Source organism: Chiloscyllium punctatum, chromosome 6 (assembly GCF_047496795.1).
Source record: "Chiloscyllium punctatum isolate Juve2018m chromosome 6, sChiPun1.3, whole genome shotgun sequence".
Taxonomy (NCBI): domain Eukaryota; kingdom Metazoa; phylum Chordata; class Chondrichthyes; order Orectolobiformes; family Hemiscylliidae; genus Chiloscyllium; species Chiloscyllium punctatum.
Window position 1 is genome coordinate 61,293,891 of NC_092744.1, and position 18,715 is coordinate 61,312,605.

General features: G+C 40.2%; 1 protein-coding gene across 1 annotated transcript in view; it reads left to right on the top strand.

Moving 5' to 3' along the window:
* The window catches only part of wdfy1 (WD repeat and FYVE domain containing 1), an 83,511-nt gene that overhangs the window by 9,774 nt on the left and 55,022 nt on the right, over positions 1-18,715 (top strand). Inside the window, 2 exon segments of the mRNA XM_072572769.1 lie at positions 2,546-2,619; positions 5,310-5,364. Coding sequence (XP_072428870.1) covers positions 2,546-2,619; positions 5,310-5,364 — 129 coding nt within the window.

Below are 18,715 nucleotides of genomic sequence, written 5' to 3' on the forward strand. Positions count from 1 at the left end.
CAGACAGACGCCTGAGGCCGGAATTGAACATGGGTACCTGGTGCTGTGAGGCAGTGGTGCTAACTACTGAGCCACTGTGCTGCCTTACAATACACTTATACACCTCCTTAAATATGGAGACCAACATTCTACACAGTTCATCGGGTGTGGTCTTGCAAAGTCCCTGTACAATTGTATCAACATTTCCCTACTATTATATTCCATTGCTCTTGCAATGAAGGCCAATGTTGCATTCTAAATCATTTGCTCTACCTGTATAACTAACCAGTGTTTTGTGTTTCATTTACCAGAACACAAAATCCTTCTCTACCACAGATTTCTGAATCACACTACATTCAAATAATATTCTGTTCTTCCTGCCAAAACAGAGAAGCTCACAATTTATTTTTCACATTTTATTCCATTTGTGAAATTTTTGCCCACTCTGAACTAATTTATCTACCTTTGCAAACCTTTTGCACCCTCTTTACATCTTTATTCCCCACCTATTGTATGATCATCAAATTTAACAAGCACATATTCAGTCCCTTCATTAAAGTCCATTGGTGTAGTTTGTAATGGATTCTAGTACTGATCTCTGTGGCAATCCACTAATTATTTCTAGCTAACCCTAAAATGACTCATTTCTTTCATTCACTGCCTCCCATGAACCAAGTTTCTTTTCATGCAATTTGTTAATTCTCCCACCCACACACTGACCTCTTAATTGTGAGGTCGTTATTTATGTGGCATTTATCAAATACCTTTTTGAAAATCCAAATACACCATGTCTGTTGGTTTCTCCACATCGACTCTCCTTGTTACCTCATCAAAGAACTCTAATAAATTAGTCAAATATTGTTTTCCTTTTCAAAACAATGTTGACTGTTTTATGATTCCCTAAATTTCTTGCTCTTAACTCCTTAATTGTGATTTCAAGTATTTTGTTCTCACATATTAGGTTAACTGGCCTATATTTTTCTATTTAATGTTGAAATCCTCTCTCTGCAATAGCAAGACATCTATTGCTGTTAAGAAGCTTTTATTTTCCAACTCAGAATGAAAGTAACATTGCTGATGTGAGTGGATGACCTGAATTTGCATGAACACTTGAATCACAAATTTGCAACCATTGGGCTTTGTGGAGAATGAGGCAGCCTTGACTTAATTTTGTTTCGATTTAAGTAGAAATGCTTGCTCTCATTAAAGGCATCACGATTGTTTTTTTAAACAAATAATTGATTATTTTAAGGTTGGGGTTATGATGTACTATCCTGTGATAGAAGTGCATGAGACAACCATTTACTTCAGGCAGCTTGAATATTGCTACTTTGCTTTTTCAAAAAAAAAAGTCATTTCAATGTTGCAACTACAATCACTTAAGTGCCCCTTCTTATCCCCTCCACTGAAAGCTTGCTTTCAGAAGCATATTCTGGGAAAATTGCAGCATTTGGTCAGCAATCCAAGTTCAGCGGTTTGTCTTTGGGGACGGTGGAAAAACTAATATTAGTGATTTATTGAAGCATCTCTGTCAGTTGAAACAAAATATTAATTATTTTGAAATGATGTTGCACAACTTGCACAAGTGATGCAGTGAAACCACCTTGTGGTTGGTGCTATTTGCTAACCACTTGCAGGTACTGTGACCTGGAATGGAGTGTTTTTCTTGCTCAAGTAACCACCTAATCTGGGCAGTGTTAAAACAAATAATATAAAGATTGTGGAATTATTAAGAGTTTATAATTTGTAGGCATAACCTACAAAAGTTTATGGGTGGCACGGTGGCTCAGTGGTTAGCATTGCTGCCTCACAGCACCAGGGTCCCAGGTTCGATTCCAGCGACTGTCTGTGTGGAGTTTGCACATTCTCCCAGTGTCTGCATGGGTTTCCTCTGGGTGCTCTGGTTTCCTCCCACAGTCCAAAGATGTGCAAGTCAGGTGAATAGGCCATGCTAAATTGCCCATAGTGTTAGGTGCATTAGTCAGAGAGGAAATGGGTCTGGGTGGGTTACTCTTCGGAGGGTCGGTGTGGACTGGTTGGGCCAAAGGGCCCGTTTCCACGCTGTAGGGAATCTAATCTAATCATAACCTCTTCATGCTCCAATATCTGCAATCTTTGTTGCTGGCACAAAGGTCCAATCACCCAAAGCAGTTCTTGTATTAGGAATATTAGAAATGTGAAACAGTGTCCCTTTGAGGATACTGAATGGTGAAACATAGTATGGTAGGTCAGAACAATATTAAAGTGAGGTGTTGTTTGAATTCTCTGTTTGACAAAGAGTAAATCAGAGTCAGGGTGCTGAGCCCAGCTTCCCAAACTTTAACTTCATATCTGCTGGTGTATTTTCAAGGAAATGGCGAAGTTGAAATGCAAATATAGATCAGGGAAGGTGGAACAGCCATTGCTGCTTTCTTTTTTAAAGAAAAGACATTAAAAGGAGAAATGTGCATCAACTTTATCTTTATAAAAAGTTTGCAAATGTTCATTAAACTGTTCTTTAAAGGAATATGCCTGATGTTTTCTGATGTGAGCAGCTAATGTTAATGCTTGACTTTTATTTTTAAAGCACCCTGCTCTGCCATTTCCTACAATCATGACAGTAAACGCATTTTTATGGGGCAGGATAATGGAGCGATTGTGGTATGTACGCCTGCATCACGTCCTGTCTCTCCACTACTCATTAGGATTAGGGTCACTGTTCTTGTTTCTTGCAGAAACAAAATCAGGGATAATATGTATATTTTTTTAAAAAATCTGGTCATTTATGTTCGGCTTTGACGTGATCACCGTTCTCCGGTCTCATCAACATCCAAAGTGCATTAGTTTGTATTTTGTTTTGCTGAATGATTTATGTTTTGCCACTTTAGTGGTATGTCTGCTTCCTCCCCCGTTCCCCTCCAATGCTCTAAAGTTCTGTTCCCCTCTGAGACAATGACCTACTTCAACGGATTGTCAATGTTCCACTTGAACCAATTGTTTCCTTTCAGAAATGTTCTTTGTTAATTTTCTCCAGAGGTAGAAATATTTTGTGTGTTCGCTTTTAGTTTCCTACGGTATTTCATTCAGAGCTTGAATCCTTCAGGTGATGATGGACTTAGCTGCATATTCCCTCATTTTGGGACAGGGTTTTGAGGCACTATGCACCCAGAATGACACACTGATTGTGTACACTTGCTGCTTTAAAGCAATCGGAGTAGAGGCTTTCAAATGAAGTAGTTTATTTCTTGAGTTCATGAAGATCAGAATCATCTCAGCCCCAGGAGTTCCTCAGGGTAGTGTCCTAGGCTCAATGTCGATGATTTTTCCTCTAACATACAAGCAGAAATGTTCAATTTCATTCACAGTTCCTCAGAGACTGACGTGGGCTGTGCTCACACAAAGCAAGACGAGGAAACAATCAGGCTATGGCTGATAAATGGTAACATTCACACCATGCAGTTGCCAGTTAATGACCTATCCTCAGTAAGAGAGAATCTAACAAACTGCCCTTGACATTCAATGCGAAAACCACCAACTGCATTTATCCCTCTTCAAGTTACACACTATCCTGATATCAAACTATATTCCTTTGCTTTTAGTGGGTCAGACATCTGAAGCTCACTTGTTACATCACATGGACTGCAGTCATTCTAGAAAGTGACTCACTGCCATTTGTTCAATGGCTGTCAGGGATGCGTAATAAATGCTGACCTTGCTGATGATGATTCATGTGAAGATTGCAACATTCATCCATATCAGTGATAAATCCAAAGTTAATTACTTTCTCCAGAATTAAATGCAGTGTTGAAGTAGTGTCTGTTTATTTTATTTGCTGAAGTGCTCCCCTTTAATTTGATCTTCTTCCAACCTCCTTCTCAATTCCATGCTGCTGCTGTTCAAGGACATGAGACTGCAACATAGACATTAAAAAACTGAAGGGGAAACTCTCTTGATTGTAATAAGAATGTAGGAAATCAGGCGCATGAGTGAACGGAACAGCTCCTCTAGGCTGTTCTGTCATTCTGTATAAATGTAGCTGATTATTCTGTCTGAGCTCCACTATCCCACCTGCTCCCTATATCCTTTGTTTCCTGGAGAGAAGCGTTGCTGATCTCCTCTTATAATGAAGTCTCCACAGCCCTGAGGTAGAGAATTCGAGTCCAAAACAATCTGACAGCATTTCTCTCATTTCAGTCCTAAACAATATGTATCCTTTTTAATGATAAATAAAATGAACTTATAATTACTATATAAAGGAACACTCACATCGAGAGAGAGCTTTGGCCTTTATCAACCCCTGAGTTCCCTGAGAGGATGCCATTCTTTGCAAAGCTTTTCAAATACAAATCTATTACACTTTTGATGATGAAATGTGTTGTACCTTTTATATTCAGGACATTAGCTGCATCAGTACTAACCATACTTTGTAGAGTTTTTTTTTAAACCCTGCTCTGTTCTGAAGGCAAATGAATATTATGCAGCTGATGAGGAAAACTGTGAACAGCTGTGGCAAGGCATGTTTGCAAGCGAGCTATAAGAACACTTGCTCGAAAGTCTAGAGCTTGGAGTAATTAATGTTACACTTTGGTGAGATGAGTGACTGCTCCACCCTTCTGGCTACTGGGATTACCCCTCAATAAGGCACTATGTGCATCCATGTGATCAAGATTATTCTTTAGTCAAACCTACCATTCTGGTAAACTTGAGAGAGGGCTTCTTTATTGTTTTTTTAAAAAAGTATAGAAGATCAAACCTTTTCAAAATGCAGAGAACATTTTCACTGAAAATGCTTTCCAATTGGTTGATCTACTGAAAAGATAGTTTTTTTTTTAAATTTAAAAAAATAACTGACTCTGACTTTTCACTGTTCAATATTAAAGAGCCCTTGATTAACCCGGTCAGGATACTGACTGCACGTCAGTTGCACACAGCTTTACTTGCTCTGTAATGCATTGAGTGAATATTTGATTCAGTGGTAAGGGTTCCAGCCTTGGAATCAAATACTGCAAGGCTTGAATGCTCTCTTGGCCATGCAAAGAAAGTAGAGACCAGAGTTGTAGCTCTGAATCTAAATTGACTTGCAACAGGATTTTCATATTTAAAAGGTGTCAGATCCATCCACTCTCCCTCTATATAGGAGTGGTCACCCCACATGTTGAATACAAAGATGCTTGTAAACCTTTCCACTACCTCTGTGAAAAGATTGTGCAGATATAAAAACAAAAAAGTTGCATTGTGGTATTCCTAGCTTTCTAAAACTGCATGTTCTGCAAGTAATAGAGATCTGATGTGGTGCTTCAAGAGATCTAGTTGTTAATTACAGTGTAAGCATTTCTACTTACTCCTTTTAGGAGTTCATCATGGCTGAAGATTTCAACAAGATGACTTACGTAAAGACTTATCCAGGTATGTTACTTGAAGTATTATGCTCATACTTTTATTTTTGTGTTCACCATTTGGGACAAATGGCAGCAGTACTGAGCAATTCATTGTTTAAAAAAAAATTGAAGTGATGAACAGTGCAGCAACTGAGTATTGTGGTTAGTGCTAGATTTAAGCTGATTATGGAAAAATGGATTATGATCTTGCTTGCTCGGGGAAAGTCTTGCCACTATTTATTTTATAGAGATGACATTTGTATGGGGAATTTATTCATTAAAAATTACTCACTTGGGAGATTTCTAATTTCCTTTCTCCTTGGATCTTATTGGTAGAATCACGTGTGCAATTCTGGTCTCCCTGCTATAGAAACGATGTTGTGAAATTTGAAAGTGTTCAGAAAAGATTTACGAGGATGTTGCCAGGGTTGAACGGGTTGAGCTATAGGGAGAGGCTGAATAGGCTAGGGCTATTTTCTTTGGAGCGTTGGAGGCTGAGGGGTGACCTTATAGAGGTTTATAAAATCATGAGATAAAGTCTTTTCCCTGGAGTAGAGGAGTCCGAACTAGAGGGCAGAGGTTTAAGATGAGAGGAGAAAGATTTAAATGGGACCTAAAGGGCAACTTTTTCCACATAGAGTGGTGCGTGTATGGGAAGAGCTGCCAGAGGAAGTGGTGGAGGCTGGTACAATTACAACATTTTAAAAGGCATCTGGATGGATATATGAATAGGTAGGGTTTGGAGGGCAATGGACTTGATGCTGGTAAATGGGACTAGATTAAGTTGGGATATCTGGTTGGCGTGGACGAGATGGATCAAAGGGTCTGTTTCTGTGCCATATATCTGAATGACTGACTGTGTGACCATATACACTAGGCTTCAGATGGTGGTTTAAATAGGTGACCAACTCCAAAGCTGCTTTGCAAAGAACTGCCAAGTAGTCACTGTTGGTTATCATGCCACTGGGGATTTATTGTCTTGTATTTGGAATGAGAAAATGCCTTTTGATCAAATGACTTTGCTGAACTCATTCCGATGTACTTGACTTTTAACTTCCCAGATTCGCCCACCCAACCTTGAAGGAGCTTTATTAAAAAAGAACAAAGTACCTCTGTCGTATTGAACATTCTCATCTGCCCTTGCAACTCAAAAGTGGTGAGGCCAGCCCCAGTTAGTTTTTTTTTGAAAGTTTGCCTTCATTCTCTTCCTGAGCATGTTTTGGAAACCCAGCTGTTGACTATAAATCCTACAAATCATTTCTTGCCCCACACCTGAAAACATTTAAATTGTCAGCCTACCTCCTTGCAGCAAGTTGGCTGATTACTCCTTGTCTGTCTCCACAGTAATCAGGGGTTCAGCTTGTTACATTGGTTTTTTTGTCCCAAATTCAACCCACCTATTTTCATGGCTAAAATTGAGGCTAATGTTTCCAGTTGATGATGTTCATCAGGACTGGAGGATGTTGGAGCTGAACAGCTTTTTAATCCATTACAAGGCCATGGCGAAGGTAGTGGGATACATGCCGGGGAAGAGTAATATCTCTGACTGGGTTGAGAGCAGGAGTGATGAAAAAGCAAAGGTGCAAATGGTACAAAGCATAAGGGAGGTGGCAGTCAATCCCTTTTGTTTTCCCTGAGGAATTTATGTGGTGTCTTTTTTGTGTATTTGACATATTGGTTCTCATACAGAGGCATTTGAGATACAAACTAATTATTTTAAAGTGAAATTATCTTAAGTTTACATAAGTTAGGGTCTTATAAAATTCACTGGATATCAATTTCAGACTTTTAATGTAATCTTAAAGCAACAGTGCTTCAGTATAGGATGATAAATAAGTCTTTGAATAAATACTTTTCAATTTATTTCTGTAAGCACTGGGACAAACAAGCAATAAATACTTTCTGATTTTACCAACCTTTGCTTGTTTTTAGTGTTTACAATAGAAAGTTATGCAGTAATGTAGTAATACAGAATATGTCTGCACCTGCCTTTCATAGTGTTCTTCTACACCACCTTCATTATTGGATTGGTGCTCACTGTGTCAATACTAGTGTGAATTCTGCATTGCCATTCTTCTAATTACTTAATGTATCATCTTCCCTTAGAGATGAATAATGATGTTCCAGGTTGTTAAATCACTGATGTTTTGGGAGTATTTTCAGAATCTTAAGTGGTGGTTGTATGGCATATGGCATACATTTGAAAAGCACACTTACCCTCTGAATAATGTTGACTGAGGTGAATTGAAGCTGTAACTGTTGTCTTTGGAACAAAAATACATAATAAACATCACAATTTTTCTACAAATGCTCCAAATTCCCAACTATCTAGAATAAACTCCCAATAAATGTGCAATTAGTCTGTTCTGATATAACGCGATAGTTCCATTCCCGTGTGATCCCATGTTATAAGAAAATTGTGTAATAGCAGCACCGTTTAAAACCAATGAAACCATAATCTGGTTATAGCCAATACAAATAAGGAAAGTTCACATTCTGCAAATAATGGTCTAAATTCTTGAGTCACATTTATAGCCAATTCATGTTGAAGAAACACGTGTTACAGCAGAACTGACTGTACCTGAAAATCTATCAAGTTGTATTCCTTTACCTTTGGTGTGGTTATGCCTGAATGATCACCTTGAGTGTCATTTTAGTGCTTTTATGTTACCAATCCATCTGAAAATATCATTGGGAAAGTACTCCAGCTTTCCCTCTGCAGGTTTTCCCTCTCTCAGGATGGTGCTCTGGCCATTAGCCCCACTTTCTCAACATCTGTCAAAATACAGAAAGAAAGCCAGGGTGAAACTGGCCCAGAACTCTTGTGCAGGAACACCGCCAGAACCCTTTGCACAAAAACTGTGGCCCTACTGTGTGCTGCTACAGAATCCTGCAGAGCCTGGTGGTCCTGAACCCCACCTACACAAAGATTATGAACATACTGTCCTCATGGTGACCTAGAACTGTATCAAGGATGCTTTAACTCCACAACAGTGAAGTGACTTCCAGTGTTGTCTGACATTGCCCTCCTTCTAATCACACTGATGTTAATTGTGCTGCATGAAATGGAATAAAATAAATAAATGATACCAACTTTCCCATTCATCAAAACTTGAAGCCAATTAAGATAGGTGTTCCAGCAAGGTCCGATCAAACTTATATAGCAAGTATCAAATATCTGTCAAAACACGTGCAGCCCAGAATTATTTTTTTTTAAAAAAAGCATTTTGCTGATGTGACAGCATAGGTTGCCAACTTCAGTTATCTTTATAGTGTACAAATGAATCTGCATAGGGCTTGGAAGATGCAGCCAGCAGCTTCATAAGCAGAAGATAAAGGATGACCCAAATTACAATTGTGACCATGAGTCCCGGACATGGAACACATAAGACCATAAGACACAGGAGCAGAAGTTAGGCCATTCAGCCCATTGAGTCTGCTCTGCCATTCAATCATGGCTAATAAGTTTCTCAACCCCATTCTCCTGCCTTCTCCCTGTAACCCTTGATCCCTTGACAATCAAGAACCTATTTATCTCTGGCTTACATAAACACAATGGCCTGGCCTCTACAGCCTTCTGTGGCAGTGAATTCCATAGATTTGCCACTCTTTGCTGAATAAGTTAATCCTTATCCTCATTCTAAAAGGACTTCCCCTTACTCTAAGGCTGTGCCCTAGTCTCTCCTATCAATGGAAACATCTTTTCAACGTTCACTCTGTCCAGCCTATTAACTTCAAGCTGCCCTTTAAGACCTGTTGTCAGAAGCACTTAATGTCTCCAATCAACATGTCAATAGGCCGTTGAATGAGAAACCATAATTTTCATTACATGCTAGTTGTCCCGAATGAAAGTATTCATAGTTTTGATAGCATTTGCTTTTCAGAACATGAGCATTCATTTATGGTGAGACTTTGATGAAATGTTGAGACGTCACAATGATTTTTTTTCATTTTCACCCTGGGTTTCATGACTGCTGAGCAACTGAGAACAGGCTGCAAAACAAAATTACACAGAGATAGGAATGGAATGGAATGGAAGATTCGAATATGTATTCAAAGTGACAATTTTCACTCGTCTAGTTGCTAAAGAAACAGAAGACATTTAGATTCCCATTTTCAAGCAATTTGCAGTTCAAAGTTGCATTTATGATCTACTTCACCGAGATAGAGATGGGTTGACTTGAGGTGATTGATTCTGATCAAGATGTTACATGCAGTAAAACCTCTATACAAGAAGCAGCCAGATTTAACATAAAAATTAATATTTAATATTTCTTTGGCAGCTGAAATAGCATCAATCAAGTGGAAATAGTCATTGGAACAGGTAAAAGAATCAGTTTAGAAAGGCTATCCCAGTTTGGTCATGCTGAATGCGGAACAAATCAAGTTTAGAATTGTTTAGTGCAAAGCAATTCATGAAAGCTAAATTTAAGAGAATTGAGTCAATTTAAGATTAGATTACTTACAATGTGGAAACAGGCCCTTCGGCCCAACAAGTCCACACCGACCCCCCGAAGCGAAACCCACCCACACCCATTCCCCTACATTTACCCCTTCACCTAACACTACGGGCAATTTAGATTGGCCAGTTCACCTTAGCTGCACATTTTTTGGACTGTGGGAGGAAACTGGAGCACCTGGAGGAAACCCACGCAGACACTGGGAGAATGTGCAAACTCCTGAGGTGGGAATTGAACCCAGGTCTCTGGTGCTGTGAGGCAGCAGTGCTAGCCACTGTGCCGCCCACAAACTGTAGTAAAAATGACTAATGCTAATGTGGTATCACTCGATTTTCTACCTAATTTCATGAGTTTCTCACTAAGCAAATTTTGGTTAAAGTAACCTCCCGCCTCCTCTTCTCCTCCCCCCCACCCCCCCCAATTTATTTGTCTTGATAATAGAATCAGGATTGGAGGCCAAGGTGGGGGGAGGGGTGGGGGAAGCTCTCTCTCCTTGTCCTGAAAACATGCTGGAGATCACAGCGGGTCAGACAGCATCCTTGGGGAGAGAGAGCAAGCTAATGTTTTGAATCTAGATGACTCCTCTTCAGAGTTGAAGTGAAGCGTGGTCAGGGCAGCATTATGATATGTTGGCAGGTGGAGGGTTGGTGTGGTGGTGGGTGTACAATAATGGAGAAAAGATGTTGGTAGTTCAAGTTGATCAGAATGTGAGAATGGCAGAAGAATGGTCATCTAACTGCCAGACTTGAAAGTGCAGACGATCTCCCTGGGATGTGGTGGGGGCGGGGAGGCGGAGAGGGGCATGAGGACATGGTGACAGAGAATATAACAGGAAACACTTAAAAGTAAGGGAAGAAATGGGAACTGGTTCACGATTTAAAGGAGCTGAAATCAATATTAAGTCCAGGAGGCCATAAATTGCCGAGTCTGAAGATGAGGTGTTCTTCCTCCAGTTTGCACAGTGATTACTGGAACATTGCAGCATGCTAAGGACAGACAGGTGGGCAAGTGAGCAGGATGCTGTGACTCTCCTCTTGTCCGTTTTAAATAAAGTCAACAAGAGGTTTGAATATAACAACACAAAGGACTGCGGATGCTGGAGATCTGAAACAAACACAAGTAGATGTTGCTGGAAAGGCTCAGCAGATCTGGCAGTTTTTGTGGGTAAAACCATTAACGTTTTGAGTCCAGTGACCCTTCTGAAGAGATTTGAGTGGGCTGCTTTTGAAGAATTAGTTTGTTGTTGTTGTGGGATCCTGTTCAAATAATGATCGAAATCAGTGAATGGTGAAAATAGCCTCTTTTGTTCAGCAACTGCAAGAGCACAAGTTCAAGGTGGCAATAGAGTCCTGAAATACAGTTCTTACAAGAGCCCCTGTTATGCACAGGTATCATAGTCATACAGCATGGAAACAGACCCTTCAATCCAACCAGTCCATGCCAAACATAATCTCAAATTAAATTAGTCCCACCTGCTTGCTTCTGGCCCATGTCCCTCAAACCTTTCCTATCCTCTATCCATCCAAATATCTTAAAATTCCAATACTATGCTATTAGATTGTTTTATCTATAGTACGCAAAGTTTTGAGAGGCTTCTATCCTGGGAGACAGGAGATGGGTTAAGATGTGCTAAATGCTGACTGTTACTTCTGATGGGATTAAGAGTGTCAATTTGGTCTGCTTACATAATTAAGAGGTGTTAGTCCTCCTGTCTTTTAAGTTAGTAAATGTTAGTAAAAATGCTAGGCCTGTATGCTCTAAATAAGTTAGAAATTGTGCCTGTTCTTAACAAAAAGAATAAACTGCTTGCCACAGCTGGGTTGTGAGATTTTACCAAAAGAGGAAATGCTGGAAAAACAGGTCTGGCAGCATCTGTAAGGAGAGAAAAGAGCTGATGTTTTGAGTCTAACTGACCCTTTGTCAAAGCTATAAAAAAGGGAGAAATTGGGAGGTATTTATACTAGGCTGAGAGAAGGTGAGTCATGGCTCCAGAAGTAAGGGTAGCAGCAAGGAGGTGATAATGACAGTGCACAGAGAGATTATAGGGAGATTAGGAGCTGTGAATGACCAAGGCTGAAGCCAGTGCTATGTGACAAAATATGTGGGGGATGGATAAAGCAGAGGCAAAATGGAAAACAGGGGAGAAGGGTAGCAAAGGATGAAGAGGAGAGGAAAAAAGTGATGAGAGAGTGGGGAGCGAGAGAAAGGGAGACAATCAAGAAATAAGAGGTACAGAACAGTGGAAAAAAATAGGTAAATAAAATAAATGAAATAAAATTACGGAGCAGAATGAAAACAGAGGGGTCAAAATGGGATAATCATCTGAAGTTGTTGAATTCATTGTTGAGACCGCCAGGCTGTAATGTGCCAAGTCGGAAGATGAGATGTTGTTCCTCCAGTTTGCGTTGAGCTTCACTGGAACATTGCAGCAGGCCAAGGACAGACATGTGGGTATGGGAGCAGGATTGTGTGCTGAAGTGGCAAGCCACAGGAAGGTCTGGGATCTGATTGCGTACAGACTGAAGGCACTCGGCAAAGCAATCACCCAGTTGTCGTTTTGTCTCTCCGATATAGAGGAGACCACACTGGAGCAACAAATGCAATAGACCAAATTGAAAGAGGTGCAAGTGAAACGCTGCTTAATCTGAAATGAGTGTATGGGGCCTTGGATGGTGAGCATGGAAGAGGTAAAGGGGCAGGTGTTGCACCTTCTGCGATTGCATGGGAAGGTGCCGTGTGTCATAGAGGAGTGGACTAGGTTGTTCCAGAGGGAACGATCTCTGGAATGCAGACAGGGGGAGGGAAGGGAAGATGTGTTTAGTGGTGGCGTCGTGTTGGAGTTGGTGAAAATGGCGGAGGATTATTCTTTGCATGTGAAGGCAAAGTTTTGAGAGGCTTCTATCCTGGGTGAAAACCAGAGGGACCCTATCCTTGTTCTAGGAGGGGGTGAGGGTCATGGCGCGGGAGATGGACCGCACGCTGTCGAGAGCCCTGTCAACAACTGTAGGTGGGAAGCCACGGTTGGAGAAGGAGCACATATTAAGAGCACCAATTTGGAAAGGGGCCTCATCGGAACAAATGCAGTGGAGGTGAAGGAGCTGAGAGAAAGGTGTTGTGCTATTGTAAATAACAGGACAGTAAAGGGGTTTGTTTGAATGCAGAGGAACCTGTTATTAATGAATACTGCTAGTTGGTGAGTGAGTTAATAAAAATAACCTATAACACTATCTCACACCATCAAAGGATAGCTGTATACAGTAGATTGAGGTTCTGGATTCCATACAGGATTTGTGCAGACAGTGGAAACTTGTTTCAGAATTTGGAGCTGTGTTTGAAAATCTAATCTTCCATGTCTCCCTGTTTTCCAACTTCTGTCTTTAGAACTGAAGAATAAGACGTGGAAATTTTTTTCTTCATAAATATTCTATGATGTACCTAGGTCCTGTTGTATATGTTTACATGTATCCTCTGACACTGACAAACCTTTTTTTAATTTTACTTCTATAACTTTAATTGTTTTGTTGAAAGGAAGCAGAAATCTAGAAGTGCAAGTTGTGGGCGGCACGGTGGCTCAGTGGTTAGCACTACAGCCTCACAATACCAGGGACCCAGGTTTGATTCCAGCCTCTGGCAACTGTCGGTGTGGAGTTTGCATATTCTCCCAGTGTCTGCATGGATTTCTTCCCACAGTCCAAAGATGTGCAGGTTAGGTGGATTGACCATGGTAAATTGCCTATAGTGTTCGGTGCATTAGTCAGAGGGAAGTAGGTCTGGGTGGGTTACTCTTCAGAGGGTCAGTGTGGACTTGGTCCCACAAAAGACCTGTTTCCACACTGTAGGGAATCTAATCTACTCTTGGTGTTAATTTTTAAAATCTTGTTTACTGCTGAATAATTTGATACTGTGACTCATCCTGGTTAACCCGTTTCTAACTTAATGCTGCTGTTATGCATAAATGAGCATTGCAGCGTCTGGCTTGAAGCCTGTTCATGGTGATGTATTCAGTTACCATTCTTCTGCAATTGTAGTAGATCCTTCTGTTGATACAGGATATTTACCATTTTAACTTGGTTAATTCCCCAACAGAAATAGTCAGAAGGAAATGACCGTCCAGCTGTTTGAGCAATGATTCCGGTTCTTTGACCTTACCTCAGCCTCTTCTGTATCATCAGACATTTCTGTTGGTGTTTTCCTTCCTTTTGCTTTATTCTTATCTTCCTGGGATGAGTTTGTCAGTAAGAAGTCAGAAAAAGAACTGCAAAAATACTTTTATCTTAAGAGCCTCTTTGTTTGAGATGGGTAGGATCATTATTTCAAATGTAATCATGCTGCAAGCTTAGGCTTTAATAATGTTGTGATGAGTGTGAGGAATGGTTTGTTTTATATGGTTAAAAATCACACAATACCAGGTTATAGTCCAAAAGGTTTATTTGGAAGTACAAGCTTTTGGAGCGCTGATCCTTCATCAGGTAGCTAGTGGGACAGGATCATAAGACACAGAATTTATAGCAAAAGATCGCAGTGTCACGTAATTAAAATGATTATATTGAACAAACCTAGATTGCTGTTAAGTTTTTCATTTGGAATGGGTTGCAGGTTTTACTTCATTAATACATAAATCCCAGAGCTACTTTTAAGTCACATTCCCGAGATAACTTAAGGTTTTATAAATAAAAGGTGACATCTTAGCTTGGACAATGCATTAAAGGTGTGAGGTTAGAGTCTCTGTATCCCAACCTTGAGTCAGAATGGTTCTGTTTCCAAAGTAGGAATTTTAAAAATGTCAATGCATTGACTACCTGCAGATTGTGTGCTTTTTGAGCAAAATAGAATGTATCTGCAAATACAATTAGAGTCATAGAAATGTACAGCATGGAAACAGACCCTTTAGTCCAACCCGTCCATGCCGACCAGATATCCCAACCCAATCTAGTCCCACCTGCCAGCACCGGCCCTTATGCCTCCAAACCCTCCTTATTCATATACCCATCCAAATGCCTCTTAAATGTTGCAATTGTACCAGCCTCCACCACATTCTCTGGCAGCTCATTCCATACACGTACCACCCTTTGTGTGAAAAAGTTGCCTCTTAGGGTTCTTTTATATCTTTCCCCTCTCTCCCTAAACCTATGCCCTCTAGTTCTGGACTCCCCGACCCCAGGGAATAGACTTTGTCTATTTATTCTATCCATGCACCTCATGATCTTATAAACTTCTGTAAGGTCACCCCTCAGCCTCCAACGCTCCAGGGAAAACAGCCCCAGCCTGTTCAGCCTCTCCCTGTAGCTCAGATCCTCTAACCCTGGCAACATCCTTGTAAATCTTTTCTGAATCCTTTCAAATTTCACAACGTCTTTCCACTAGGAAGGGGACCAGAATTGCACGCAATATTCCAACAGTGGCCTAACCAATGTTCTGTACAGCCCAAACATGACTTCCCAACTCCTGTACTCCATACTCTGACCAATAAAGGAAAGCATACCAAATGCCGCCTTCACTGTCCTATTTACCTGCAACTCCACTTTCAAGGAGCTATGAACCTGCACTCCATGGTCTCTTTGTTCAGCAACACTCCCCAGGACCTTACCCTTAAGTGTATAAGTTCTGCTAAGATTTGCTTTCCCAAAATGCAGCACCTTGCATTTATCTGAATAAAACTCCATCTGCCACTTCTCAGCCCATTGGCCCTTCTGGTCCAGATCCTGTTGTAATCTGAGGTAATCCTCTTCACTGGCCACTACACCTCCAATTTTGGTGTCATCTGCAAACTTACTAACTGTACCTCTTATGCTCTCATCCAAATCATTTATGGAGGGCCCAGCACAGATCCTTGTGGTCACAGGCCTCCAGTCTGAAAAGCAACCCTCCACCTCTGCAAATAGTGTTTTATATGGTGCATAACTTGACTTTTCATTGGTTTAGTGCTAGTCATAACATTTGTACATGAAAATGTTAAGCTGTGAAAGAGCTGAATCAAAGAGTTTTTAACAGTGTGGAAAGAGGGCCTTTGGCCCATCATATGGTAGACATTTGTAACTTTCTTCCACAAATGGCAGTTGAAACTAAATAAGTTGTTAATTTTAAATCTGAGGAATTTTTGTTAAGCTTAAATGTTTAAAGGATATGGGCCAAAGGCAGGTATGTGGAGTTAGGCCACAGATCAGTGAGTATCTTAATAATTGGTACAACAGGTTGGAGGGACTGTACGGCCTACTCCTGTTCCTAAGTGAACAATCTCCCACTTGTAGTCCCACTTTCCAACACATGGCCTTGTAGCCTTCCACTCTCTCTTTTAGGCAGTAAGTTCCAGATACCACAACCGTCAGGATGAATTATCTTTCCCCAAATCTCCACCCCCCACCCCCCCCAAAATCTTCAGCTCATTACATTATACTCAGAGAATACTAAGGGTATGGAATGCTTTGACTGCAACATTAGTAGATTTGCCAACTTTAAGTACATTTAAGTCGTCATTGGACAAGCATACGGACGTACATGGAATAGTGTAGGCTACATGGGCTTCAGATTGGTATGACAGGTTGGTGCAACATCGAGGGCCGAAGGGCCTATACTGCGCTGTAATGTTCTATGTTCTATTAAAAATGCGTCCCCTTATTCTTGACCCCTCTACTAAGGAGACAAGGTTCTTCCTGTGTCCCTCAGAAATTTATACCTGTCAATTTTTTTTTTTACTAATTCAACAAGAATGAGTACTAAAATAATAAACAGCTGCTGATGTGGAGTTCTGAAGCAAACAGAATCCAAAACTGTTGGAGAAACTCAACAAGTCTGACAGCATCTGTGAAAACAGTTGACCTTTTGAATCTTCAGAAGCACGTTCACTGGACTCAAGATTAACTTTGTTTTCTCTTCAAGAATGAGAACTAAATGCATTGACGTTTTAAACCTGATGTAATGTTGCTCAATCAACATCTATAATTAAGAAAATTACATTTGAACCAGCTCTTCCCAAATGTTAATTGCATAAAAATTGCTGAATGATTAGTATTCTGCTGCTTGTAGCTACTTCTGTCTGGAAATTTGCTGACAAGGTGTGCCTCGCTTGTCTGTTTGCATGATCCTTTCTCACTGTAACTCTTCTCTAACTACTCTGAGCCATCTATTATTCAAGTACAGCTAGATCAATGTTTCTTCCTGCTGCTGTCCACTTTGCCTTCTAGAAGACCTCTCTGTACCTTTTTCAGCTCTGATCATCTTTCAGATATATTTTTTTTGAAACTGAGAGCAAAAAAAATCTTCAAGTGCAAGTTCATTTGTTTTATGGTCTCTATGGAATTTTAAGCATACATCTTAGCATCTTTACTTGTTGTGAGTCATAAGGATTCAGAAAAATGAATAGGGTGTAGCATCTTGCTTTTTTTTTAGTCCTTGTTACAAGCTTGAGTTTTGTTATTAACATATCCTTTGGCATTACAAAATTACTTTTGGCTATATCTTTCCTTTCTCTAACATTGGCATCATATTATTTGTTGCCTGTTATTATTTTTCCCTAAAATTGAGAAATTGATCTACTTTTTTAAGTATGACTCTATGCAAATCATTTATATAAATGATTTGGATGTAAACATAAGAGGTAAAGTTAGTATGTTTGCATATGACACCAAAATTGGAGGTGTAGTGGACAGTGAATAAGGTTACCTCAGATTACAACGGGATCTTGATCAGAGGGGGCTGAGGAAATAACTGCGAGGTGTTGCATTTTGGGAAAGCAAATCTTAGCAGGACTTATAAACTTAATGGTAAGGTCCTAGGGAGTGTTCCTGAACAAAGAGACCTTGGAGTGTAGGTTCATAGCTCCTTGAAAGTAGAGTCGCAGGTAGATAGGATAGTGAAGAAGGCATTTGGTATGCTTTCCTTTATTGGTCAGAGTATTGAGTCCAGGAATTGGGCGGTCATGTTGCAGCTGTAAAGGATTTACTTTAGGCCACTGTTGGAATATGGTGTCCAATTCTAGTCTTTGTACACTCAGAAGAATGTTTTTGAAACTTAAGAAAAGGATGTTGTCAGGGTTGGAGGATTTGATAGGGAGAGGCTGAACAGGCTGGGGCTGTTTTCCCTGGAGCGTTGGATGCTGAGATGTGACCTTCTAGAAGTTTATAAGATCATGAGAGGCATGGATAGGATAAATAGACAGTCTTTTTCTTGGGTGGGAGTGTCCAGAACCAACAGGCATAGGTTTAAGGTGGGAGGGGAAAGATAGAAAAGAGTCCTAAGGGGCAATTGTTTCATGCAGAGGGTGGTGCATGTGTAGAATGAGCTGCCAGAGGAAATGGTGGAGGCTGGTACAATTGCAATATTAAAATGCATTTGGATGGGTTATGAATAGGAAGGATTTAGAGGGATATAGGCCGAGTGCTGGCAAGTGGGACTAGATTGGGTTGGGATATCTGGTTGGCATGGTTGAGTTGGAACTAAGGATTTCCGTGCTGTACATCTGTGACTCTACAAAATATTTTAAGCATTTAGTCAAATGTTTCCAAGGGTAAATGACTTTATTTTCGGAAATAACAACATTTTTCTCATTGTTATTGCAGACTGATACAATTAACATTTCCTTGGCTTAGTGGTGGTTTCTTAGGCTACCTCTATAATTGGTTAATTGGCTCTTACCCTGCTGCAGGACTTGGGCATGTAATCCATGAAACTATCATTCTTGACAATCAAAGAAATGCTGTAAGACATTAATTCAGACCTTTGTTCAGGTGGTTATAAAATGTTTCATGGCACTTGTGGTAGCATTACTTTTTGCTGAACTACTGTAATCCAGAGATCTGGAAACATGAGTTCAAATTTCATTACAACAGCTGGGAGATGTAAACTCCAACAGTAAAATCTGGAACCTAAAACTAATATCTGTAATAGCAGCAATAAAACTACTAGATTACCATTAAAAACTCA